We start from the raw sequence: 27,929 nt of genomic DNA on the forward strand, positions 1-27,929 counted from the left end.
AAAGGTGTGAAATATTATATTTTATTCGTTGATACGTATCACGTTTGTACAGAAAGAGAGGGAGTTTTTAATGTTTTATTGTATTCTTCGAATTTTCGGAGAAGCTTGCAAAATCTTTGAGAGGCTTCCTCGTAATTTTGTGTAGAATTTTTATTTAGTGAGAGTAATTTCGTGAGAAAATGTTTACCGTAACATTATGTTTTAATAATTGATAGTTGGATCGATATATGTGAAGAAGAAGCATCCCCCAGCACATAGATACGTAATCTATCCCTTGCGTATTTCACGTAGATCGTAAAGAAAAGTTTCCCAATTTTCCTAATCGCAAGATTAAGTGGAACACTGATAAAGATCCAGAGTGATTTCACGCTACTTTTCTTCCGCTATATCTACTCTTTCTTTTCTACAAAAATTATTTCTCCGCCCGAAACTGCTTTTAGCCTGTGGGCGCTGTCTCTTGTCCAGTCATGCGCGATATTTTCGCGTTACGCGGTTTAAGTCAACATCCCTGCGAAAGAATGCCGAGGCATCGGCTCTTATTTCTTAAACTTCGCGCGATTGTATTGTGAGAAACCAGAAAACCGTTTTCCGTTTCGACAGACAAGAAAGCAACGAACAGACGAGTTCTGGGACGATAGATAGCGATTTCCGGTGGCGAGCATACCACAGAGTTACTTGAACTTTCAACCAACCTGTATAACTCCGGTTTTGTTGAGGATCGCGTGGCCAATCGGTTGGAAGCGTTCCATCTGCCGCAAAACTTCGGCAACCTTCGGTTCCTCCAGGTCCACCAGACGAAACGCAGTCATGTTAACACTGTTGTACTTGAAATCCTCCAAATCGAACGTCTCTATGTCCTATGGAATCATATTTTTCCCATCTTAGTCCAAGTGCATGTGGAGCGATTAGCGAAAGTATTCGATCAATCACATTAATTGGCAATGAAACTTTTTAATGTTTCCTATAAGTGTTATAGTGTGTCATAATACATTCATAAAGGGTTTCTGCAAGTGTTTGAATACTTTCACGAATTATTATACCTGAAATGAATTATCGAAGGATTAGTTTTCACGCATTTTTATTATACTTCCAATTCGTTGTTTTTACGGATCGAACATCAAAGCAAAACCGTCAATAACGCGTTACCCCCGTTCGACGCACTTTATTGCGCCAGAATGGAATGTTGTCTGCAACAGTCACGCCCGCACTAGATAAACTCACGTAATATACTCTGTTAATAAAACTCTGATATAGTTGCTACTGTATTCTCCAATATTGGACGCGTTCGACCGATTACAATTCCGTTGAAAATCATCCTGTTGCAACCGATCCTTTCTATAACTTGGGAAACCCAGTTTCTTTTAGGAATACGGTCCAACATCGGGCGAGTTTCCTTTGTCAACGAAAATCTATTGAACTTTTTCCAGCCAGAGGTACCTTATCCGACCGAATGAAATGGTTTCTGAATTGAAGAAAAACATTATTGCGAACTGCACAATTATTACGGGGTCTACGGAAGCTTAGTTGCTTCTTTTTCAATTCCTGTCGACTGGACCAGCTTTTTCGAGACGCGAAAGAATTCAGTTGGATATGATTTATAATTATTATTATCACAGAGTGATGTGTATCGCTCCGGGAAAATCGTTAAGGTAAACAAAGTGAACTGAAAAGGTTAGAAACCTATGTTATGACGAGAAACCCGACAGACAAAGCTGCTTTCCGCATCCAACGAACTTCCTTCGACTCCCAACTGATCTTCTATGTCGTTTTTACCGATTTTCGTCTTTCTTTTCCTCTTGCAAATACGTTCCTCTTGCTTCAAGTCGTAATATCGTGAACAAGTCTGTCGTCGTAAACCATCAATGTTCCGGGTGAGTGATTTATTCGACGACTCGTGGTTATGTTTATGTAACGTGTTCCGAAATGGAACACGTTGAAGAATTCCTATTGCGATTCCGTGTCCTGGGAGAATGATAAGAGCGAGAGTCGAACTCCACTTGGGAATTCAGAATCCAGAATGTGTATGCAAATCTTGTTAACACATCGACGATGGATTTTGAAGAATTACAGACACGTGACGCGTGCTGAACGTTGATTTGCTTAGTTTAATAGCGTTATGATATACATAGGATGCACGCATAATATATCTAATACGCGGCATGCGCACAATAGTTTCGAGATAGTTTAACGGCAATTAGACAGAACCTGCGTTAAACTTGGATGTCAGAACCTCCAGCAGCTGAGTCACACGTGATCAGCAATTACAGTTCCGTTGACATATGATGCTTATTGTCTACTATGTATTAAATTCCACGGATCATTCAGATAGGAAAAATGAAACTGCTTCTTCCTCTGAACTATCAGGAAGATATCTTTTTACAAAATAAATCAATTAAAAAATAGGATACTAAATTACTTTGAAGAAAATATAGATCAATCAATAGTATCACGGCAATGTTGATGAAAAATACTCAGAGACACAAACAGAATTTAAGTTGACTTAATCTAGAACGTATTAGAATGCAATCATTGCTCGTATACGAGACGCTTAATTCTCAATCAAAACTGAACTAGAACTCAATTAAGATTCATCTCTTTGATTCTACGCTTCAAATACCTACCAGTTTATTCGAGAATTTGCGATATATTCGAAAGACTATTATCTAAGCGATCGTCACTTTGGACTACGACATTAGTAAAATATTTCATGTGAAGCTACGTGAAAGACTAATTAATGTTAACATCCATTTTGATAAAAATGATTCTACATAGAATACGGTATATTTCACTGACGTCGATGATTTTGAAATACACGCATGTTATTCAAGTTAATATTCTGAGTAATTTCGCAGACTTATTAAAATTAGTAAACAGCGTCATGATATATGAAAAGATTGTTTGATGAGAGAGATTTCTCAATATTTTATCTTTCGTTCTTTCTTACTTAACTTCTTCAATAAACAAACTTTACCTATCACCATTTTGCTACACAAGAATATGATTCTTGGATTCTGGTGTCATGCCATCGGAAAGTTTCATTCGACATAATATTAATGGACTCGCCATGTTCCAAATTCGAACGACTGACACAGAGTAGCGTTTCCAATGATCGACAATTATAAAGGTAATACCGAACCACTGTGCGAAGCACGTGCAACATTAACAATGGTCGCCCCGTCACTCGTGTGAAATTCATAGACAACCCTTTGTTACACTGTCCTCGCCTTGCTCGAACGTTCTATGTTTGATCGTGAATAATTATTTCGGTCAACGTTTGCCTGTTAATAAATGTCATAATTATCAGCCAGTTTCATCCTGTCGGATCAACTTGTCAACTAACGAGGACGTTATTTCACCCGTCTGAATACAAGTAAACATCTCTACATCGATACCTATTTTCGTAGGAAACTCGCGAACTCTTGTTAAAGTTTGATAAACACGTTCTACCTTATACAGAAGATAAATAAACAGGTAACAAGATATAAACAAACCGAGCGTGTAAATAAACAATGTCTAAGAAAAGCAAGAGTATAAACAAATAAGCGAAAATAGAGAAATAAATAAATTGAAAATGTAAGCAACGCAGACTTTTGAAAAATCAAACAGAAGTGTGTGGAAAGGATTTGTCACATAACATTTTACGCTGATTGTTTGTTATATAATATTGTATATCTTTCAATTTAATCATAAATTGTTTGAGTACTTTTGTTTATCTTCGTCTTCTGATACATTGCCCAATTCTAGCTATGGTAAAAGGCCATTAGCAGTAATTTATGATATACGGAAACGCATCAGATTGTAACGTCTCGATTCCTCATTAAACATTAAACTTCGACACGAACTTGCATATTTTCAATCATTAATCGTCCTGTGGATGTACGATCCGACCCTTAAAGCGGATTACATACCGATGCTTCGTATCTTATAGGGAAACTCATTCAAATGTTTGTCGATTCGTACGCGATCGTGGAACGTGGTTACACGATTTAATACCTTGTCACGTTTCTCGAATCCTGACAGTTTAATGATGGTCTAATTAAATATGCAATCCGATATTTATGTAAACGTTTATAAAAAGACATATTTTTAAGTCTGCTTTGCTTTATAGATTCGTTGCAAATACGATACTTCCAAATCACACTCTTTTTTGACTTCTCTTTATATCTGTTTTAATTCATGGAAGATACTGTCAGCGTATCATTTTGAATATTCGCGATACATATTTTTTTTTCATAATACTTTTCATTGATTTTAACGAGCAGCGGCGCGTGTTCAAAAATTCCGAACGTTTCCGATGAATGGCATTTCGAAACCAGATGTACCGAGTCACTGTTGAAAATCCTGTAATTTCATTCGAAATTATTCGTGAAAGTGCTCGAAATATCTATCGGCAATGTTTTTCCAGCGCGGCAGTCGGACACAGTCTATGCTCGAATTCCAAGTGAAGCACGGACGAGGACAAGGGAAAACAGGATGCTCCGGAAAAAAAAAAACATAAATCGAGTGAACTACTGGTGCGTTTTGACACCGAATTGACGTTTAATTTCAGGATTGCTTCGGTTTGCCGTTGAAACTGAAACCTTTCGCTTAAATAAACTCTGCAACGTTTGTCAAGCTTTGAACCAGCTCGATTTAAAGAGAAGAGAAAAATGAGATCATTCGTGTATTTAACGATAAACCTAATTAACGTATTCGATAACGTTCACTAATTTTTATAAAAATTTATTTTTCCATAAAAACATCAAGGAACGCCAATTAAGCGTTTGCATTGAGATTACTAAAATCGTAATTCAGATCTCGATGATACATTTATCGGTGCGGCGGTCCACTGGTGGACGTTTCATTGAGAAAAGTCGAGAAGTACCGAGAGCAACGAATTTACATGTACTTTAGGCTGGGCATTTCAAAGAAGCTAAAGCAATTTCCGCGAATCCGTATTAAAACGAACTTGGTTAAAAGGATTCGTTTGTAATTTTCATCGCTGCACGTGGACACGCGATATGGAAAATCGATGCAATGTTCAATACTTACGAACGTGGTGAACATGTAGTGGTATCTGTAATCGTTCATTTGCAGTTGGAGAATCTGTAACACGCAGAAAAACGGCAATTAGATACGTGATTACCACCGATTTCGGGCGCAAACGTTCGCGCTTTTCGAGGATACCGCGTTTTCATTTCGTCCTATTTAATATTTAATATTCGTGAAGACTGTAGAAATAGGGAAGAGATTGTAAATTACTTTAACATGGAAAGTTCTTGAAAATTTATTTTGGTAAATTCTTGTAGTGAGACGATAAACGTCTGTGATCCCTTCAAAAAGGAATGTTGATGAGATAAATTTTACATGAAAATGAAAAATAAAGTTTTCCTGACAGAAGAGTCAAGATTTCCCGATATTTTTTATGGATTCTATCCTAAAATATTCCTTTCTTTATTAAACCATTTTGGACAATCGCATAAAACGTACCTATGGTATTAATCTAATACGTTCAACGAGAAGAAATCTTTTACTCATCAAACCAGTTCTGTCTGTTAAATCAACTGCCTGCCTAAAGGCGCGAAGTATTTTATCGTAATGATCCTTAAATTATCTTCTGCCCTTTTTTTCCAACTTTAATCCCACACGTCAACCAAAGTCACGATTTGAAATCAGAGAGCATTCGCAGAAATGGAAACGTGCACGGATTTCCTCGAGGAGGAGAGACAGGAGATTAAGGCGTGCGGAGAAACGGGAAGAAACGAAAGGAAAACAAGCATGATAGAAAGCTGAACGCACAAAGGGAGGAGACAAGGCGAGGAAGATGGGGGAGGAGACGACCGTATGAAAGCTGGGAGGTTTTTTGATTACTCAAGCAACGAAGGGATATCCGCAGGAATCCCTATGGGACGGGGCATGCAAATACCCAGTTTCCTTCGACCACGTTTGAACTAAGATTGCCTCTCGACCGAAGGCAAGGGGATAGGAGGATCGAGCGTGGCATTCGACTTCGCGATCGTTTCTATCGATCGGTTTTCTGTAATAGTGGACCAAAAAATGTGCAATTAAAAAGAAATTTCATACACATCAATGTAATCTCGGTTTCGTTTAATGAACACTGAAAGTTGAAGTATTGTGTAGCACTTCTGGTTTTTGTTTTTTGCTTTTATTGGTGATAGGTACCATATCAAATTTTAATGCTCTTATTTTTTATTTTATTTATACGTAGACACTGTATCCGGTTGATACGGAGAGGTCCATTTAAAAGAATAATCTTTCAGTTTAATATATCACCGGCTGAAACTCATTCCAACGGGGGAAATGAATTTCTTTTCTCTCACTTTCGATCGACGACCCTTAATACGAATCACGTTTCGATCATTAGGATACTCGAACGCGTCGTACGTGATTATCCGTGACAGTCCTACAACCAAGAATATCGTGGCAATTCAATTAACCAGCCTCTGCTTTCATCGACGCGTCGTCATTATCTCAGTTCAACGATAAGCCACAATCCACAAGCTATTATAATGACGTCACAAGAATGGAAGGGGGAAAGGCAAGATAAAATCGCCTATTAATTAACTACGAGAGCAATTTCTTTATCGTAGCTGTCAATCTGTCAGCACTAAACCACTCACGGTAATCCGTTTATTTACGAGTCTCGTAAAAACCAGCCGCGCTAATTTTTGTCGCGTGAATTCGCTGCCGCGTATAAACTCTGTTCATCATTTTCCCGTGAAACACGCGAAAAAAAACGTGGAACTTCAGGTCGGGGCCGTTTCGACGCAAAACGGTGTACGATGCCGTGCAATTTCCACCACGCCTATGCTTCCGTGGCTTATTTCCCGGCACAGCGCTTCGGTCACGCGGGTAAAAAGTCGAATATTGTGAAAAACACCGTCTCCTCGACATGGACGACACGGTATCGCGTCAATGACGACGGGACAAACCTGTCCCTGGAAATATCGCCGCAAATTCTACTGACAGACCATCGTCGAGAACGACGATATTCGTCATTGTTCCAACGAACGTCCCGTCGAACACGCACCGAAATCTCGCGCGTCGTTTCATCGATAGCTTGCAACCGCAGTGATTTCAGTTTACAGGATTTTGGTCTATAGGATTTTGATTACGGTATCGAGAAAAAAATAGTGGCACTGGTTGTTGGATTTGTTAGTTGCTCGTTTCATTTCCATCGGTACTGGTAAACTGTTTCTTTTTCTTTTTTTTATTGAGCATTCGAAACGTTGTGCGAGGTATATTTCAGCCGTATGAATATTTGCAATATTTAAAGACCGCGCAGGGAAAATATGATGAATCCATTTTTGTCAAATTGTTAGCTTTTATGCCACTTACTGTGGCTAAAAAAAAAAGTATTGCATATTGTATTATGAAACAGACGAAAAAGAAAGCAAGTACCTATTTTAGGAAATACCTGTTGTTTCATGACATTTTTAGTTTGTACGGTTTTTAGAGTTTTTAGATCTTCATCAGTGGTGCGCAATCTTTGAAATGAAAAGTCCATCTTGTTTTATTGTAATGAATATTTATGACGGTTTCCAGCATACGGGATTTCTTTGTAAGATTTTTTAAAAAGCGCACAATGGCAAGTAACGCTGAAAGAAAAGAGTCCCCCGGCGAGCGAAAGCCACGGACAAACTCATGAATTCGTTGGAATACCGGGGCCGGTGCACTGTAGGACGATGAGTTGCTTGCAGGAGTAATGTCTTTTTAAAGCGACTAAACAGCATTTTATAGAAAGACGGTATAAGTTGCCTTAATATATTCGTTGAAAAATTGAGGATCTTCGCGAAGGCCTTCCGGTGGTCTGGTTGCTGCTGTCGCGATAAAAAATTCCATTAACTTGCTACAACTAAACGTCCTTCCCCTTCCTTCTCCTCTTTTGCTCGACAAAAATTGAGGAAAAAGAGCGAGAAAAACTTTGGAATAAAAATTGAAAGGTTACCGCAAAACAACGCGTGTTACCAATAGCGTGCAGCGCGGAAATTAAAAACGGAACAGAAATACCAACGTCACCGCGGTAACAAATTTCCCACCAAGCAAATTACCCTTTGCAACGGTTTGCCGCGTATTCGAATTCTCGCGTCGCTTCGCCATGTTCCAAAAAGTTCGAGGTCAAGCCCGAACGATGGCGACGCATTCGAGGCAATTTCATCTGGCTAACATCCCCTATGCCTCTCTAATTCAACCTGTTTGATCAACGTTACCATTTTTTCGCCAGCTGCAAACAAGAATTCAAACATTCAAAGCTTGTTCAGGCCGAACGTCTATCGTTGTTCACGAGATAAACTCGCGAATTATTTTATGGATTGGTGTAGATATTTCTCTATGTCCTTCCACACTGTTATTTCTGTTCGATACAAATCTCGAGTGTTTTAGAGAAATTTCAATATACCGTACCTGGCCAGTACAATACATTATTCCTATAATGGTTTTATCGAGAATATTATTTAACAGCGTCCTGTGACTGTTCTTTGAACGAATACTTTCAATAGAATTCTCGCCATGCGAATACTAATTCCGTGAATAAAAACGATTAATCATTTGTATTACTGTTCAGTTCAAAGTTGGCTTCACTAATCGCATTAAAGTTCTCCTATTTTGATTATAATCCAGTGAAACGGATAGCGAAGCGCAATTTACTTCGCATCCAGAGGAATTGTTTAAATAGTTGATATTTTTTGGGTGGCGGCGTTGTTTCGTAAACGGAGCCAACTCGTATCGTTGAATATCACACTAGAGTTCGACTGGATGCTGGGGAATCGCGGTGGCTATCGGTAAATCTAATTGCAATGCTCCTCCGAGCAAATTGCATCTCTCTTCGTCTCTGGTATCTTTTTTGGCTCTGTTATCTTATTATTTCTCGTGAAAATTACGGCCATGGGATGAATAAGAAAATCCCTTGGCAATTGGATAACGATGTAAGTAACGAAACGAATTCGCGTTGCTCGCCCCTTTCGTTCCGACATCCGACACTCGCTCTAAATAAATGTCCGGCTTCTTCCGGCTGTAATCAGTTTCGAGATGCAGACGTGTTCTAATTACCAGCGAAGGATTTACCTGATTTGCCTTGTGGTTTTCAAATTTTCTCCGTGTCATACTTCTCTGTTATTTCATTTGCGGCTAAATCTGATTGTATTAAATTTCTGGTTATAGAAACGTTGTCTGTCTTGATTAAGATGAAGTAGAGAAACATGGAAATATTTATATTTGAACTTAAAGAATTGCCAACGTAGTGATTCTTAAAATTGCTTTCCTGTAAAAAGTAGGAAATATTCTATAATCATGTTTTTCCTCCTCGTTATTGTTAATCGACAAATCAGCTACAATTACCCAGTAGTCCTAAACGAGAATTCTAATAACGTCGATCGGCATAATTCATTCAATTGTTTCATATAACAAGCCAGGACACTAGATCGGTCGGAGAATATTTTTTCACCGACCGCAAACGAATTATAAATCGTTTTCCCCTGATGTATCGTCCTCGATAGCATTACGGAGACTTCGGAGATTAAATACCCCGCGAGCAAGTATTATGGGTCTTCGTTCTGTGTCTATCCCGAAGCTATACACATTGTAGTTGCGGTATCGATCGATGGACGTCACTCCCCTTCTACCAGTCGTTCTCTTTTTCCGCTCCTACGAGTAAGGATGTAAGCTTCTATGGGTTCCTAGGTTGCGTACCAGAGATCTGTAGCGAGCTCCTTGATGCAGCACGTAACGGTATAATATTTCGCCTCGTATAGACGCTACTAGTCCCGTGCTACGATAAAGGAACTATCCAGCAGAGAAACTCGACCTTTTAAATCTTCCACCACTTGTTTCGTTGAATCTTTCACGTGAATACTGATCGATTCCGATTCTGATAACTGATACAGGTACTGATGAGAATATTAAAGTAAAAGTATATAATCTTAGAGGATACAATCATATGCAAATCGTAATCGAAATGGATACAATAACGATTATAACTTCACGCCTACGACAGGTTTAGAAAATTTAACACAGTATCCTCAAATTAAGTAATTATTAGGCTACGAATGTTCATGTATCTATGAAAAATTTAAATGCGAATAAATGTTCAATTTAAAAAAATGTCTAAAAGGAAGTACTTGTTACAGTATCTAAAGAGTGAAATAAATTTCTATCTATGCTACATGTTTCATCAAAACCCATATTTACATAAACGACAACAGCTTCGTAATTAAAACATCTTGACTCACCGCTCGAAAAAATTGTTGCATGTGCGCAGGATCCGTATCGACGATCAACTTGTAGATCTCCTTATGTCTGACTTCTCGAAGAACCTGTCTATAAGAACCAGGTCCTGCCTGGCGAATGTACATTTCGGTCCTCGCCGAAGGCGGTGATTTCACGAGATCTTGTAGCTTAAACAGACCTGCCAAGAAACAGATAGAAGCACGTGTATATTTCATCCATCAATTACATCCTTTTGTTTCACCTTTAAGTGGAGTATGGTGAGAAAAGTGATCCGAATATCACAAGCAAAAGAAAATCGAAATTCGTCGAATCTAACAGATTCGATGGCAAACGTTTCAGTGTGTCGCCAGGGAACACGGTTCGAAATGAAATTCGCGAAAAATTACAGGTCTCGTAGGGGTTGGATAGGAAACTTTATTTAAAATCGGATCTCGGTTTTATTGCCGGTCGGTTTTCATTTCGACTCTCTTCCAGTTTCATCCTTTGCCGTTGTGTCGTCACATTTTTCCGCCCGTATCATCCGCGAAAGTACGAAACGAGCGGCAGTCTTTCGAGCACCGTGATATAGTTTCGAATGTAAGAATCGATTTGATTAATTCTCAGAAAATATAGGTTCGTGACATTTACCGGTTTCAATCGTGGCATATACGTTCGTGTATCGAGTTGGAAATAAAATTTATCGACTGAATGAACTCCGAAAATTGATCCCTTCAGCTTTTTCTATTTTATGAATATCGAGAGCTTCCTTCTACAGCAAACAATTCCTCAATGGCTCCGCCGTTATTAAACTAATACCAAACATCGCGCGTTTTGAATAACTCAAAGAGCGAAATTGAATTTATATAAAATACCACGTTTAATTAAATTCGTTTAATCAAAACAGGTATTTCAATAATTTTCATTCGAGGGCAATGAATTTTATTTCGAGAGAAGAAATGAAAGAAAACTCCTTTGAGCAAAATACGAGGTAACCGAAGTGAAAGAATGCCATTTAAGTAATGGGCCCAGGTTTGCTTGAAACGTAAAATTGAAAAATAACAAACCGCTTCTTAGACGCGGTTTTCAATTATCACACCGCCCTGACGTGGTGCAACGCGTTCACGTCGGCCGACCCTTTGTACTCATGTATACATACCCAGTAACAACGGGTTGGCTGGAGATGAGGGTGGAGAACGAACGTATGGGGGTGAGACTAGTTTGCGGAATGACTCTGTGGTACCGCGACCTTTACGATTTTCGTGGCTGGTAATTTATGGCGGTTTTCCACGATATAAAAAGTACATGAAACAGTCAAGAATTTAGAAAGCTTGCATCCTCTCCGTTGCGTTTTCCAAATGTCATTTTAAATATGAGTTTATTTGCTTCGTTCGAGTATTCGATTTGTTGATTACTTAGCTTGCTCACAAAAATTCGTGTTAATGTGAATAAAATTACTATTTATTTTCAGTATTTTGATATATGTATATCGGAAACTCTCAGATCATTTATTACCAGAAGATGACATTGTATTTTTATTTAAACTATGTATTAAAAATATTTTCCCTTGTCAAACTTTTTTGATGGAGACACGGACACGTATGAATAATACATACAATTTTTTTGACATGAAACAAAATATGAAATATTAAATAAATTTAATAAAATTGTCTATCATCTATCATGCAGATTTCTCGTCCGATAGAAACATATTCAAATGGCAACGCTATAGATCATTAAGTTATTCAATTCACTAAATTCCAAATCGATTAACCTGCCATTTCCAAAGAACCTAAATAAAACTTCTATCGAAACACTCCTTCTATTTGAAACGTAACTTCGTCGTCTCAAGGGCCGCCAAAGTCCACTTCATTCATACCAAAGAATCATCAACATCTTCCTTCGTACGTATGTTCGAATGGGTCTGAAAGGAGTTTTTCGAGTGTTCAACCTCGATGAATGTTAAAACAAACCAATGTTGGAAAGAACCATTCATCTCCGTTTCCCATTGCGGTTTAATATTTTCGTGCAGAACCATTGCAGTACTGTTATACGAAAACATGGACACAATGGCGCGCTTTCGATGCGGAGATTCAAGCGTCTATTCATGCGAGCTTAACGCCGTGTCGTGACTCGATTCGCGACAGCCAAAGAGCCGAGTCATCCTGTTCGAAGGCAAAGCATGGCTCGGGTAATTAATCCGTGGAAGAATAATTGGCGGGTCTGGCACAAAGCGCGATGAACGCGACAGAGACGTCTAGCCTGTCCCGATTTACATACATGCGCACATTTGTAACTGTAGGCCTCGCGTTGCCTATATTCTCTCCCTAACAAACAGCGAGAACCAACGGTGAAACGTTAATAAAGGCTTGTTGCTGTAACCATGTCACCTCGTAGAGTTGTTCTGCTCGTTGCATTTAGCAGGTGAGAATTATTAGGGGTCTTGAGCAAAGGAGCTTTGTGGTATAGAAAGCTTTGAACCGCCTTTGTGGGACCCTTGAGGAAGGTTCAAGAAGACCGAGGGTTCTTCCAAGAGTTTATACAGAAGCGACATTGCTATAGCAGATGGAGCTTCTTCTTAGATTACATTTTAATTGGATTTAGAGAAGTCCGAAGATCGAAATCCTTGGGATAATGCAAGAGTTTAAGCAGAGATCATTTTCTTTTGCTTCGCGAAGCACGGCCGGCTCGAGCGAAGAACGTTGATTCACATTTAAACGATCGACCCGCGGGAAAGCTTTGTCGTGCTACGGAAGGCAAAATTCTGCCGCATTTTCGATGAATAGCCGAGCTGAAAAATATATTCCATCAGACAGAATATCGAGGAAATGCTCAGTGACATGCTTCAGCGAGAAGAAATTTTCAAACGTCTCTATTCGGAATCGCTGCTGGGAAATTTATGGCTGTCACAGGATGTAAAAAAAGGGACATCCTTCCTAAGGTCTTTTCTTGGTCTTAGCGGGAAACGTTCCGCTTCCTGCACGCCCTTCCGTAAGCGATTACGTCGTCTAATCAGGAGAAGTAATTTCGAAGAATGATCACTCTCCTTTCCTTCGACCATTGTGTAATTTTTAAAATTGAACGAAGTTTGAATAGTTCACTTAAGATAACAAGACCTTTTTTTCCTTGCCCAATTACCAACCAGTTAAAAATGTAATATTGTACTGGTTTTTTTTTCAAAAGAAATATAAATGAAAGCGATGTAAACCACCATAAAACATGGTTTTCGTTTTCGGCCAAAAAAACTGAGCCGTGCAATCAATTTTTTCCCGCACTCGATCAATGTTTAACGTAAAAGTTTTTTGCGAAATTCATTGACTACACGAGATTACTTTCGATGCTACGATATTTTAACCACCATTTTTTATAAATATTAGGAAACGCCTTGGTTTCATATAAAACATGAAAATTTCATAACGATGCAGGAATTTGGAAAAACTACTTTCATAAGTTATTAAAGACTTGAAGCACGCTGAAGGAATGGCATAAATTTCAACGAATGTTTGACTATAATTCATTCGCTAAGTTGTTTCGTATTATGTTCTGCCATTCTTGAGCAAAAAGCTCGAAGTGGAAACTTGCGAGCTCGGGAACAGGAGAACGTTGACTTTAGAAGGTGTTAATTAAATGAGAGTAACTTTGGAGCAGCAAGGTGAAGGAGCGCTTTGACCTCGAAAACACAAGGTTAATAAACCTTGGCCTTCGAAAGTACGAGGTCAAGAAGAAGACCAAGGATCAGACAGGTTTAGGTTACACTGGATACGCTTGGGCTCTGAAAGCTCTGGGTCAATGATATTTAATTTTCAAATATTAAACAATCCTCCTCCGATCTCAAGATTATATCCTATATATTTAAGTTGAAAAACAAAGCCAGAGGAAAAATATCAAGAGTAGAAGTCCTAGTCCAAGAAGTTCATTCGCGAAAAGGAATAATATTGAAACTTCAAATTCCAGCAAGCTGTAACCCTTTAAGCAAAAACTCCGATATCAACGATAGTAGAACTAAAACCTTTGGTCTCTTAAGATTCACTATACATTTAATTGTTCTAGAAATATAATCATTTTTTTATCATTTCTCCAATAGCTATTTAGTTAATATTTAGATACTCATTGTTGTAATGCTGTATCCGACACGAAATATTGAAATTTAATATAAAAATATATTTGTATTTAGAGACTTTCGAATCGTAGAAATCGAAAATTTTTCAGTGACGCTTGTAGGAAAAGTAGATGGAAGAAATGTCGACGATAATGACGAATCGTGTGATTTTACACGCGGAATAGGTTGGTTGCGTGTGCGTGCAGGTGACAGGCGTACATTTCAGCGTCGCGTTGGCATCCACTTCCGCCGGCTGACTCCGACGTTCTATTTGCATAGGAACGCATCGCGCCAGCCGACGCGACGCGACACGTGGAGTTAGCTGTTGAAAAAGAAGAAAAGAAAAACAAAACAAAACAAAAGCAGAGAAAAAAGGAGGAACAGCGTAATAACTAGGCTGTATGACACGCCACGGCACGATATCCGCGAAAGCGCTGTTTCGTGACTCCTTGGAGAGCGCCACTCATATGCTTGCAAATCTGCCAGCACCTAGGGTATTTGCTCCATTGTTTCAATGGTATGGTTCTCCTCTTCGTCGTATCTTTTTATTTCCCATCGTCCCACGAAACATAATATGTGTATAACTATGCTTACGAGCAACGTGTTTTGAATAACACGATTTTTGAACGGTAACAAGGACATAAATGTAAAGTATATGGTGAATTTCTGGTTTAGGATTGGATGGTTACACAAAAATAGTGTGTACAAACAAATTGGGTACAAGCAAGCTCGAAGCAATAGCCATCCTCAAATGAAACATGGTTATGACAATTGTCATCTAATTACAAATTTAAATCCTGGACCGAGTAGAACAATTCAGGCGGTAGCCTAAAGTGATACGTAAATTCTTTCAAGGAAAAGGAAAGTTTTTTACTAGGTATCGCATGAGAAGTATAATAAAATAAAAATAAAAGATTAGATATTTACCGTAATCTTCTTCGTAAATTATGGCCACCCTGGTCCAGTTTAGAAAGGACATGAGATCTTTGAAGGCTTTGTTCAAATGGTCCTGCGACGGATAGAGATTTATACTAAACTCCTTGAACGTTGGCTCGAAGTCCACTCTTGCCTCCAGATGCGGGACATCGAGAGCTTCACAGATACTCTGGATGTGGGCACCGAGGAGAGGATCAGACGGTCCGAAGATCCCCTGCACCGATCTGGACAGTTGCTTGCACGCTGCAAGTTAGTATACACTAACTTAATTAAATTTACTCGGAAGCAATTATTATACGAATGTTTACAGTCAATATTTGGTATACCAAAATACGAAGAATTTATTTCCATGCACATAGTATAAATAATTGAAAATTTCAAGACATATCTTGAGACACGATATTTATCTTTTGAATATTATTTTTTGTTAATTGATATCTTTCTCTACGTTTCATTTATAAATTTGATCAACATTTGAACGCTCATATGTATCCTACAAGTTTTGAAGTATTAAAAACAAATCATGTACTCTGCCATTGAAAGCAACAAATATTTCAGAAAATAGAGTCGTTACATTTGGCTTTTAAATGGCTCATATATAGGTTAACACCTCCATGTTACTTCAGTGTTGCGTACATGGAATTGAAGAAGAGTTTAGAAGGCAAGCAGGTAAGCGGTAGAGAAAAGTGTTGAAATGGAAATACGGGGAGGAGTGCCAGTGACACACTGATTTCATATTTCCAGGCGAGACACACTCGGGATCTTTACATCACGGAAAGCTGTGCCGCGCTGAAGATTCTGTCCCTTACCGCGTCGTTGCTACACTATTTCCTGGTAATCTTCTCGTAAACTTTCATCGTGGTCGCGGCGCGAATCAGGCGAGAAAGAGATTGACGCGGAACTTTGCCGCTTCCTCTTTTCCTCGTCAGTAAACAAGTTGCGCCACTACTTTCTGTAATCGCGTTCCCATCGTCTAGAATCAGTTCCACGACGAAACATTTGCATTACGACTTTTCAATGGACATTCATTCCGTCATTACCAGCGTCTCTGGTTCGGAACTGCAATCCGGGGTGCCGACACACCGGATTACTTGTAAAAATCTCTTTTACTATATGACAGTCAGTTCCCTAATATAATAGTATTAATTTAGTATAGTATTAGTATAGTATAGGATGATATATGATGTGTTACCATTACCAAGTTAATAGATAATTGTCGAAACACTGGAAGTTAAACATATAGTTAGAGATAAATATGCGAACTCGATACAGTTAATTGCCCAATATATTATTATTTTTACAATACTATATAGTCTTTACCTTCAGTATAGGATCATGTGCACGTGTACCATTGCAGTTAGTGAAAATTGTCGGAACGATGTAGGTTCGAATGAAACGATCAGATGTCACTGTATCAACTAGCAAATCACAACGTATCAGAATCGTGGATCGGAACAAATTTTTGAAACGTTGAAAGTTTAACGATGCCAGTACGAACGAAACGGCCGGATGTCACCGTATCAACTTACGAATCATAACGTGCAATCAAAGGCGTGTATCGGAACAGATATTTTTAACCGAGCCGCTAGTTTTTCGCGACAATACCGTCTCGTGATACTTTTCCATCGACTGCGTACATATTCGACGCACGGCTCGCGTATTAATCGAGCATTCATGGACCCGATAGAAGCGACGTGACCGTATGATTTACGAGTTCGATGTCTGTACGCGCGTACGAGCATCGTAGAAAATGGACAGGAAATTGATACGTTATCAGACCGACGGCTTCCTGATCCATTATCCGCGATATACCTTCAGAACGGCTGTTCTCCTTTCGTAAAGGATCGTGGCTGGCACGCGTGCAGAGAGCGGCCGACTCCGCGCCACGATGGATGAATTCGATTTCGAAAGTGGGATTCCGGCGTGTCTAAGTATTCTCGTTTGCTACGTGTTCGCTGAATTATTCACGTGACTTCGTCTTTTTTTCCATTGCCTTTCGATCGGCTGCCATGTCAGACATCTGACTCATCGTTTCTTCGTTTACGTTGCCGGTTTCACTTAACGCGCGATCGAAAACTCGTTAGGCAATGAAATTCTTGCCACGGAAGGTAATACCTTTCGAGAAAGAAATTTAATTGAATCGATCGCGCCTGGGTACCTGATCGGTGCTGAGTGATATAGGAACGGTAAAACTCGAAATTTAATTTTTCTGAATAGCTTCCATGTCGTTCTTGAGGATTGTCGTTTAATTCGAGATTGTATCTGCTCATATAATTTCGCTATCTTCCATTTAATCGAAGAAACTAATTTAAGAAGATTTATTAGCCAGTAAGAGGCGTTTTATTATTCTTTGATAAAGATCGATCTCTTGCTGTCCAGCGACCGTAATTTTCTTTGAATTCGCCGGTATCTGTATCCTCAAGGGTGCAACGAAAATCCTGGATCTCTGCGTCTGACAAACAGAAGACTCAGTTGGTTCTTTGACTGCTCCACCACGAATAATTCGAAATTCCTCGCTCGTCGTCGTCCCTTCTTGATTAAGTCGTATTCTCAACGTTGCTAAATAAGTCTCGCTATTTCGTTACGAAGTCTCTCCGAAGCTCTTCCGGTTAACGAACCAACACTGCCCCCCGTTTCAACACGCCAAATGCGGAAATGCTTCGAATGATCAGTTATCAGGCCGCTCACTTCCGCTCTCTAGGCACTCCCAGCAGAGTGCGGTTTTCAGAAAGTCTGGAGAAGGTTTACCTTCACGAATAAAACACCAATAACTAATTTCGTAAAGATCAAACATTCTCGTGTAGCAATTACTTTTCATTACTTTCATAGCAATTGCTTTGAATTCGCGTAAAATTTCTGCAAAATTGTTTGCGATATTGTTTACAAAATTGATGTGGCATTTAACATATTATACATTCTGTAATAATCGGATCTGCATTGCAATTGTTATTCAACATCAGATACCAAAGAGAATACCTCGGTACACAAGATGTACTATAGTGTCATCAATAAGGCAGACAAAGTGGATTAAAAAATTAAATAGCAGATTAAACATGAATCTTTACTACACCCAGATCATTAAAATTGCTTCCTTCGAGTTATTAATCGAAAATAAGCAACGATAATTTCACACAAAAATACGTCTCACTACGAAGTAAAATCCCACCGTAGTTTAGTTTTCGTTTAACGATGGAGAAACGGCGTCGCGACGATCGACGATAGTCACCGAGTGCATTGACATCCAGAAATGGCTTCGTCACTAATTTCCGTAGTTCGTTCGTTCGTCGCAGTCACCATTTGTACACGGGGAATGCAGGGCCAAAGATTACGTAACAATGTGGAGTTAACGTTCACGTTGCATGAATTCACCGAGCAAAATCGTGGCTCTCATCCGCAAACGCTTTCAAAATGGTAACGAGAGGAAACACGGGATTAAATCTGCGTTAAATATCGCCTTTTCAGTTTTCTTGGCCATCTCGAGGATGGGAACTCGTACGTCTACAGATCGACAGGGAAAAATGGAAGGTTAACAAAGTGACCAACCGCATCGGAACCCTCGAATCGCAGCATTTTACCATTTCTGCTGTGATATATTTTTCTTTTTCTTCTTGTGTTTCTTTCGTTTTTTCTTCTCCCGAATCACGAATACTGATTTAATTGCGACGCGGAAATCTCGTTGAAAGTTCGGACGTAGTAGAAAGCGAAATGTTAGCAATCTTGCGTTCCGGTTGACCTGAATTCTCTGCGGAATCATCGGTCCTTCTGTAGAGGCGCGAACAAAGGTATAGAGGTTTTGTCCGGAGCATAGGAATACCGAGACGAAATGGGAGTAAAAGAGTGTCCAACGGGAAAGCAGTAAATTAAAAATACAACGGGTGTTCGCGTGTCATCCGGATTTTAAACGGTCCCATTTAGCTGTCTGCCGAAAAAAAGTTCTCCATCAGCGCTTTCAAGTGCACTTCCCCGTTTTAAACGAATTACATCGGTCGCATCCGTGTCTCCTTTCTCTTGGCTTCTCCGCAAGAGGGGATGATAAAAAATGATCGTCGAGGACCGTTGGATTCGTGACTCGAGTGCTCTATTAAATTATTCTATCCGAAAGTAGTATATTTCTCGCGCGATATCAACCGAAAAAAATTTTTATCGCGAGGGAACTATTGTCGTAGGTGTTACACGAATTTTGCAGAGAGGCGCGTGTATAAGAAGCTGAACATCTGAGAGGGAAGATTTTCCGGCAAATCAGTGAGTGCTGCAGATGAACGGGGATCCTAGCCACAAAGAAATGGCTATAACGTAAAGAGAGAGTTTGCCGGTAATAAACGAAAGCTTCCATTAAAATGTTCCGCCTCGAGAGATCAAAGGGATTCGGTGCAAGTTATTCAATGAATTTTGAGAAATTGTTACTTCTCCGGTTCTTTGTATCTTCCGCTTTCTTGTATGCCAGTTTGAGCATAATCGAATACACTTGAAACGAAGTTGCGAAGACTCGCTAAATATTGATAAAAGCATCGAAAGAGTTCCTTATTGAGATGGAACTGGTATTATAAGATCTCGTACGGACGATTCTGCTATTAACTATGATCATTATTACATAGTATTGTATAAAACCGAATGCCTTTCCCATTGTGCGAAACAAAATCAAAGATTTGTCGGAACTGAATGGAAATATAATACGATTACATGACACATTATTATGTATACATGTCGCGTATCATAGATTATTAATACAAAAACTACTTCAACGTTTTGATCAATAGTCATTAAATATACATCAAACAAGTTATTATTAGATTAATAACAGATACAGATATCAATAATTATTGGAATGCTTCAATTACTATCGATTTGGTCAGTGAAAACAAATGGACGAATTTAAAGTACGTGCAGCTACGATATCTGCTTTGTAAATCCCATAGACCATCTACCAAGCGGAAATATTTTACTTTTCTTTAAAAATATTTAATTTGGGTATTATTGGTAACTTATTAAATAACATCCATAAATATTGAAACAATTAATATTTCATTTATGGATCTATTCAGGAGGATATTTTTAAAAAATTTATGAAGGAGAGAATATCATGTACAATATTTTTTAAGGAATCAGTTATTACTACAAAACCATAAGTTGACTATGGTTTTTGCATAGTGCTCTACTGTCTGTCGGCAGGATATGGAAAGCTAAACAAAAACTATTTTCACTTAATTTTTCTTATATTTCGCGATACAAGGAACTTTTCCCGCGGAAGATCGACCGAGTTTCGCTTGAAAATCTAATTTTCCTCGCTGGTCGATTTCCCTTTCCGCTCTAATGCGGCGCCAATATACGCATCGTCTATAATCCTAACAGGCAGTTCTCAGAAATTCATCGAGCGCCGTTCCCAAGCTGATTTCCCTCCTTCGCGAATTCAATTTTCGCCATGTTCGTCGGCTTTGTCTTCTCTTTCAGTGGTTCGTGCAGACACGGCTAGTTTCCGGCATGGACGACAATTTTTCTGCCCACATACACGAGCTTCTGAATGATGAATTTTGAAAAAAGGAATCGGTAGAACGAGCACCATTTTCTCTTTTTTTGTATTTTTACATCAGATTTTTTTTGCATTTTAAATCGGGTTGGGATCGTAAAAGGGGTCGAAACTACGACCAGAATTTGACGTTTAACGGTGAATAAATCTGATCTGAATTTGTCGCGCGATTGACATCGCTCTGGTCAAACGGAACATCGACGCCGCGCCGGTCAATTCGTGAAATCATACTTTTCCTGATCGCATACGAGCATCGGAAGTTAATTGCGAGAAAAATGAAAAGAACTAAAGATAAAAATTGATACTTTTGTAGAATTGTGAGACTTTGAAACGTGAATTTTGGGTAACTAAACTTAAAAATTAGGTAATTAGGAAAGTAAAAAGTTAGGAGATTTGAAAATTAGAAAATTAAACAGTTTGGAAATTAGAAAGTTGAAGTTCTAAATTTGATAATAAGGAAATTTGAGAATTTAAATAATAGGCGACGTACAGAGGAATTTATCGTATTTCATGAATATTGTCGCGATATTTTCTCTGCTTTATACTATTTTGCGTCATAAGATTTCACTGTACGCTTGTACTTTCCATGTGTTTCATTTTGAACAAAACTCCACGTCAGAGCACAAATCTGACTTGCGATTTCACGAAATTTCACGAGCGAGTTCCCCCATTCATTCACGGAGGGCGACTCTCAAAATTCCTATCCAAACAAAACGTCGCATTGTCAACACCTGGATCCCGTTCTTCATAAATCTACATCAGCAAATCAGGACATTAGCTTTCATGGGGATTTAAGCCAGTCGGTAGACGACGTTAAGTCCGCGTCGCGAAGGACTTGACAAGACGAAGAGGAAAAAAGTGCGTACCGACTCGTGGTCCCGTGGCGTCGTGGATTTATTACGAGAAGAAGAGATGCAAACGGAGAGGCTAAGGGACTGAGGAAAATGGAGAACGATGGTGTGGCTCTGGGTATCCAGCCAGGCTACTGAAAATGGAAAATCTTTTCAGACGAGGCTGGAATACCTTTAAACGCGGAAGCTAACGTGGGTACGAGATGTCAGACTGCAAAGGCTCGTCGCCAGCATATTTATGACGTGAGCAGAATCGTCCTGGTAAAATTGAGATCCTAGAAAGGGTGTCGGCAACCACACGCGGTTGATTGTAAGTAAATGCGGTCTACCAAGTCGTTCCAACGAGTGTATTTTAAGCCGATCCTGTTCCATGGACAAGGGTAGATTCTGGGGTTAATTTACTCGGGATTAATGTAGGTAGAGAGTGGGAGAATCGCTGTAGCGGAATTATGATGTGATTGTTTTCAGAGCGCTGTTTGTTTTACGAGTTAACGTTAATTAGGATGCGCCTGCTGTTTGGATTTAGTTCGAAGAAACATTCAAGGAGAAATGTTTCAACCATTCAGAAGATAGACTGATTGACTTGATTTTTGAAAATTTCTGAATTTTAGTAGCAAGATGGATGATCGAGATCATCAATATGGCTGATTTGTATTTCGGTCCTTTAATTTCTAACGTTAAGTAGCTACTATGAAAAATCGTGTTGCAAGAGATTACATCCACACTTCGTATTTTAATAAAAGTAATCTGGGTATTATATAGCTTTAATGACCACGACCATTGGAGACAATAACAGTATTTTACGTATTTCCACTGTATCTTACAAACCGAGCGATGGGATTTCTTGAACAGAAGAGCATCCTTTCGAAAATACGACTCTCCCCATTGTCCGGCTGTGAAATACGTTCGCGTGAAAAGGACGCGATGCGATGGGAAATGAAGTGTCTTTGAGTCTCAATAATCCGAGCTGCGTACTCGACGAAATAGATATTCGGAGCGGATAGAACTTTGTTGCAAATTTATCGATGTCCGTGCGGATTTACGATTTGCAATTTACGCTCGCCGGCCACCTACGATCGGCCAGCAAGAAACATTGTTATGGTTTCGCGACGGCTCACCCCGACTTGCCTACGGAATTATTTTGCATAAATTTCATCTTATGACTTTGCGCCCACCCGCTACCTCTATCCTCTCTGTTTTCGTGTTCTGCTCTCTGAAATCAAATCACTGAAATATCGACTTCCAGTTATTGTCGAAAACGAATTAGTCTGTAGCGCGTACGATATCTGTTTTCTTGTTTACAATTATCCATAATCATTATTCGTAATGTTAATAATAATGATAATAAATTGGCCAATTCCACTTTTCATGAAATTCTCAATTTCACGAACCAGGCGGATAATTATTAATTAATATCTTTAAAGAAATATCACTTAGTCTCATCTTTGATGAATCGAATTTGTAAAGAATCGAATTTGTTTTTTCTATAAAGATAATTATAAATATTAGAAAAAACTATTCGTAATTTTTTCCGCATTTCAACGTATTAAATTAATTACTATTGCAGTAATTAGAGATTGAAAAACAAGTTTTGAAATACTTTGGGTTGGCAGAAAAAATATATTAGAAATTAAATTTGGAATGGCAATATTCTACGACATGAAGTTGGTTGGTAACGCAAGTTTCTACAGAGAAATCTATTGGAGGATTCGAGGGGTCGGCTTGTCCGTATGGGTGGGATTAAGTTAAGGATTTCCGCAGCCACAATTACATTCGGTGTTCTACTTTCGCTCTTCACGCTTAATGCGACGAAGTTAATTCTACCACTTCGAAGATCCATGATTTTTCTTTGTAGCGGCAGTGTGCGCTGAATAATCCCTTTGAAAACGAGGATTTCCATCATTTCTGATAAAAAAAGTTACTATAAAATTCACACGGTCCGTGGGATCGTATGGAAATAAATACGAGCTGTGTCTGGCTTACCGCGTCTGTCGATCGATATTATTGTCTCGAGAATGGGGAACGACGATCTCTTTTCCGACTCTACGTTCCAACTTTCACCATACACGTCGCGGAATACCGATTTCTCGACGAGTGTGAAAAGTTACGAGGCCGATGGAACCGAAGATGGCATCGACGATAGAAATCAGCTTGAAATAGTAGATAGAATGGAAATCCGACAAACGTTCGTCTGACTGGCGCACCTTGAACCTTCTGTAGTTTATTAAGCTCTGAAATAGTAAGAGTCGTGCACTCGAGTGCGTCTCCCATTTATCAGATACGAAATCCGTGCCTTATCAGCGCTGTAACGTTTCAGTGTCGAGATGTTTGCCCTAGACGTTTCTAGGTGTTAAATACGTTCCGCTGCGACTGAAACGAGAACTAGTGCAGTGTCAGTGTTAGGATGATGGAGAATGTAGAAGACTTACAGGATGTGTGAGATATAAGTGCGTAGATTTCTGGTATAATTTTGTGAAGAATGTGAAGGAGAATATGGTGGAAATAGCGAGGACAATGCTGCAGATTTACCTTTCTTCGACGTTCGGAAAGAATCGTCCTTAGGAACGTATTGAATGTCGTAGACCAACGTCGTGTTCGCTAACAGAGTTTTGTCCTTGTTGATCTTGTAGATGGCATATTTGAACGCCAGCTCCGAAGGGCTGTCCTTTTGATCTTCCGTAAAGATCGCACCTGTAACATTGAGAAAAGTCGAACCATCAATAACTGAGATGCTGGGATTCTTCGAAAACTTGGAAAATAATTTTTGTAGTATAAGTTGTTTGTAGTAATACTTTGTGGTGAAATAACCAGCGGTCAAAATAATATCTTTAGATACTTTGACGGAAGCATTTACGTACGCTTCGTCATTAGTTGATCGTTTTGTATTCAGTTTAATGAGTTGTTTATAGTAGAGTCATGGAGAATCAATCTTTAATTAAATTCCGGTGATCGAATATGGCAGGGTCGCGTAAGAAACTATCGCTGGCAAGAAAATGTTTCGATGTTAGCAACACGTTTAACTCGAAACATCGTCTCTCTATTCCGTATATTTCTCCACCAACCTTTTAATTACATTATATCAATTAGACCCCTGACAAGTTGAACGGACGCAATTACAGACGATCGATTACACCTTCGTAAGAGCGAAACGTTTATAATCGCGTTTGCCCGCGAGCTAACGTCTACTGAAAGCAACGATTGAAAATAAATGTGCGCTTCATTGCTTTACAATTACTTAATTGAGCCGTATAATCCGCGAAACTTTGGGGAGGAACAACAAAAGTTTCTTTTACAAAGAAAGTGAAACATTTCCAATACCGACGACGTACATTTCGCGAGAGGGAAGCCATTAAATTAAAATCACGGTAAATGGCTGCAGAAACTTTGGACGAAGAATTAATCAATGGATTATTCGGAAAGCTATCGTATCTCTAGAACACTAAGAATTCCGACAAAGAGTCATGTTGATATTTAATAGACTGCTTTACGTATCGCGTTGTACGAGCATTACAGGCGTCTAAAGTCGTTGACATGGTTTCTGAAATTCTGATATGACTATCATTGATATGATCTTTGTAACCCCTCAGAATCTTCAAATGATTCTCATTGTCAACTTCATTTCGCAATCTCTACGATCCCTTGCGACATTCAAATGACTTAAAGTGTCAGTTTCGTGGTCTCAGTGACTCTCCATGGCCCTTATTTCGTCCACTATCATTAGTTGTTAAGATGTTAAGTGAAAAAATAACGATTATGAGCTGTGATCGACGTCGAGCCTGACAGAGTAATCCAGGATATAATTTGATCAGATGGGGGATTTCAAACGAGGCGAAGATATAAACGAGATTCTGTAGCCAAGCGTCATTTTCCTGGTCATAATATTATACGCGCCCGAAACTTTCAACTTTCACAACTTTGGTAATCAATTTTATTTGCCGAGGTTCGTTATATCAATCCCTGCATGCTTCCACACGGATAAAAGATGAAGTTTCGTTCTTCGTCCTTCGTTCTATTTCTTATTTTTATATTTTTTTCTGTTTTTCTATTTCATTTTTAAAACTTTACGTGTAGCGTGCGTTAAGGAATTTATTAAGAATGATCCATTTTCGAGCAGTCTGCCAGTCAGACTACTTTAATTCTCTTCTATTTTACTTTGTTACCTTATTTCATCGTTCCATCAATTTTGTACCTTCGGTGAGCCTTGCTCACGTTCCATGTTTCTCTTTCGTTTCAAATAACTAAAAGCACGAAGGACAATTCCTTTATTAACCGCCCCTAAGCTGGAAAGGCTTGTAGGTATTAATTTACACGGTGAAATTGTAGGCTGAAATGTAATCGACGGTAGTCGAATTTATCTACGTCAGTGGCGAAAGTTTTCCTAGCAGAGAACTTCTTTCAAACCAATCGATCTCCATCGCTCTTCCGAAACGACATCAACGATAATTGACCAAGTTGAATTAATTGTTTCTAAACGATCCTTAGACAGGAGTACACCCTCGCCTGTCTAATTATCGCTAGCTGAAAAGATTAATTCGATTTTCTAGTTTTCAAACTGACGACCCTTCCATCGCGTCGGTGCTTAAAGCATCGCGATTCTAATAAAAATGTATGATATGCATGGAAGATGAATACAGAGTGTCGCATATTCTCGGAAATTTATTTCACGATCTACGAAAGTTCCATCGCCTAATTAAGTTTTCAAAAATATAGCGTCCTCTGAATTATTCATATTTCTTTCATATTGATTTCGATATAAAAATTACAGTAAATTTATTTCGCAATATTAAAATTTTCTCATAGAAGAAAGATAAAAGGATAGAGGTAGTCTAATCGGATAATGTAAAAAGTTTACGCCGTGGGATTGTTGAAGGAGTTTGTCGATTTTGATAAAGTTGTTGCTAACGATCGCAACAGCCATTAGGATGATCCATTGTCTCAATGTACTGTGTATATTTTCCTTCTGCGTTCCGCTGGTTGTCGTTCAAAGTCACGTTAAGGAATACTAGCGGAGACTAGAGGGAAACGTGGAGGAGCCTGGATTCAGTATATTCGGATTCCGGTGTCTCGATAAAGATCCCATAGATAGAAACTCATGCACTTTCCTGTTTGCACGTGCCATGCAATCTGTGTGTTCTGTATTCTTCGCTTGAAGTCCTGTTCACATCGTACGTACACAAAATTTTCCTAATTTTTTACTATGAGACACGAGAAACCAATAGCACTCCACTACAATCTGGATCGCGATTATTTTTCCATTTATATCTGTAGGTATAATTTATACATTTATGATTTCATTTCAATTTATACATTTATACATTTATATTCATTATATTTATTTTTTTTATTTATATTTATTTCTAATAGTCAGGAGAATAATTTTGGGAATCTTGTAACGGTTGTAATCAAATGGAAAAATGGCTGTGATATGAGTAAAAATTCATAAAAGGCGATACGGTTTGATTCAGCAAAGTTGCGCTTAGGGGAATCGACGGCTGATCAGTGCGGCCTCTTTCCACTTGCTCGGTGTGAACTTCGCTTCAGCCGCGCTCTCAAGGGGAACGTTGAAGAAGTCGTGTTCGTCGAAGGATTGTATTCGTGTGCTTTCTAAATCGTTCTAGCGGTGTACGCAGTAAGACGTTTCCTTGGAGAACTCTTATTGAAATTGAGTACGTCATCGCATCGACGCCACGGATAGAAATCAACGTTGCTGTTTGAAACTTTTTCACCTTGTCGAACACGGAGGAAAACATTTCCTTTTCATTTATAAAAAAATGTAATCTTTTGTAAATATAACATTAAGAAAAATTATGATAGACAGGAAATATACTTATGTCAAACAATAAGGAAACGGGAAAATGCGCCTAAGCTTCCGTTTACCGACTTACAACAGCGTCGATAATGTTTCAGCTGAACAGGATTCGAGTAAACAAGTTTCTCTGCTTGTCTTGCCAAGAATTCCGTGGCTCTAAATTCGGAATATCCACTGATTGTCCCAGGAAGTCGAGGAATTATGTCCATAAGGCAGGATTGTACGTTTTTGCCATCAAATGTAGATGAACTCCAGAAAACGTATAAATCAAGATGTAGGATTTGTTACGAGATATTAGGAGGGATTTACACGAATAACAGAATAGTGATACAGTTTAAGTTGGTCTAAACTACGTTCACAAAATTCCCAACGTCAACGTGGCAATATCTGACAGATTATCGGATTTGTATTGGAACGAGTGCTTCCGTGAACAACATTAGCGTTCCAGACGTATTTGCGTATGAACCCCTCGATTGTAGATAGATAGTGATATCGAAATATAAATATTTC

At 38.9% G+C, this 27,929-nt stretch overlaps 1 protein-coding gene across 6 annotated transcripts in view; it reads right to left on the reverse strand.

The window, feature by feature from the left end:
- LOC126913998 (glutamate receptor ionotropic, kainate 2) overlaps window positions 1–27,929 on the reverse strand; it is a 160,617-nt gene that overhangs the window by 59,163 nt on the left and 73,525 nt on the right. For all 6 annotated transcript variants that reach the window (XM_050717359.1, XM_050717363.1, XM_050717358.1 and 3 more), the window contains exons 3-7: window positions 24,140–24,301; window positions 15,227–15,478; window positions 10,227–10,402; window positions 5,032–5,085; window positions 693–857 (exon numbers count right to left, since the gene is read on the reverse strand). In XM_050717359.1, the coding sequence (XP_050573316.1) occupies window positions 693–857; window positions 5,032–5,085; window positions 10,227–10,402; window positions 15,227–15,478; window positions 24,140–24,301 (809 nt within the window). The remainder of the gene's footprint in view (window positions 1–692; window positions 858–5,031; window positions 5,086–10,226; window positions 10,403–15,226; window positions 15,479–24,139; window positions 24,302–27,929) is intronic.

The sequence above is a fragment of the Bombus affinis genome, chromosome 3, assembly GCF_024516045.1.
Source record: "Bombus affinis isolate iyBomAffi1 chromosome 3, iyBomAffi1.2, whole genome shotgun sequence".
Classification (NCBI taxonomy): domain Eukaryota; kingdom Metazoa; phylum Arthropoda; class Insecta; order Hymenoptera; family Apidae; genus Bombus; species Bombus affinis.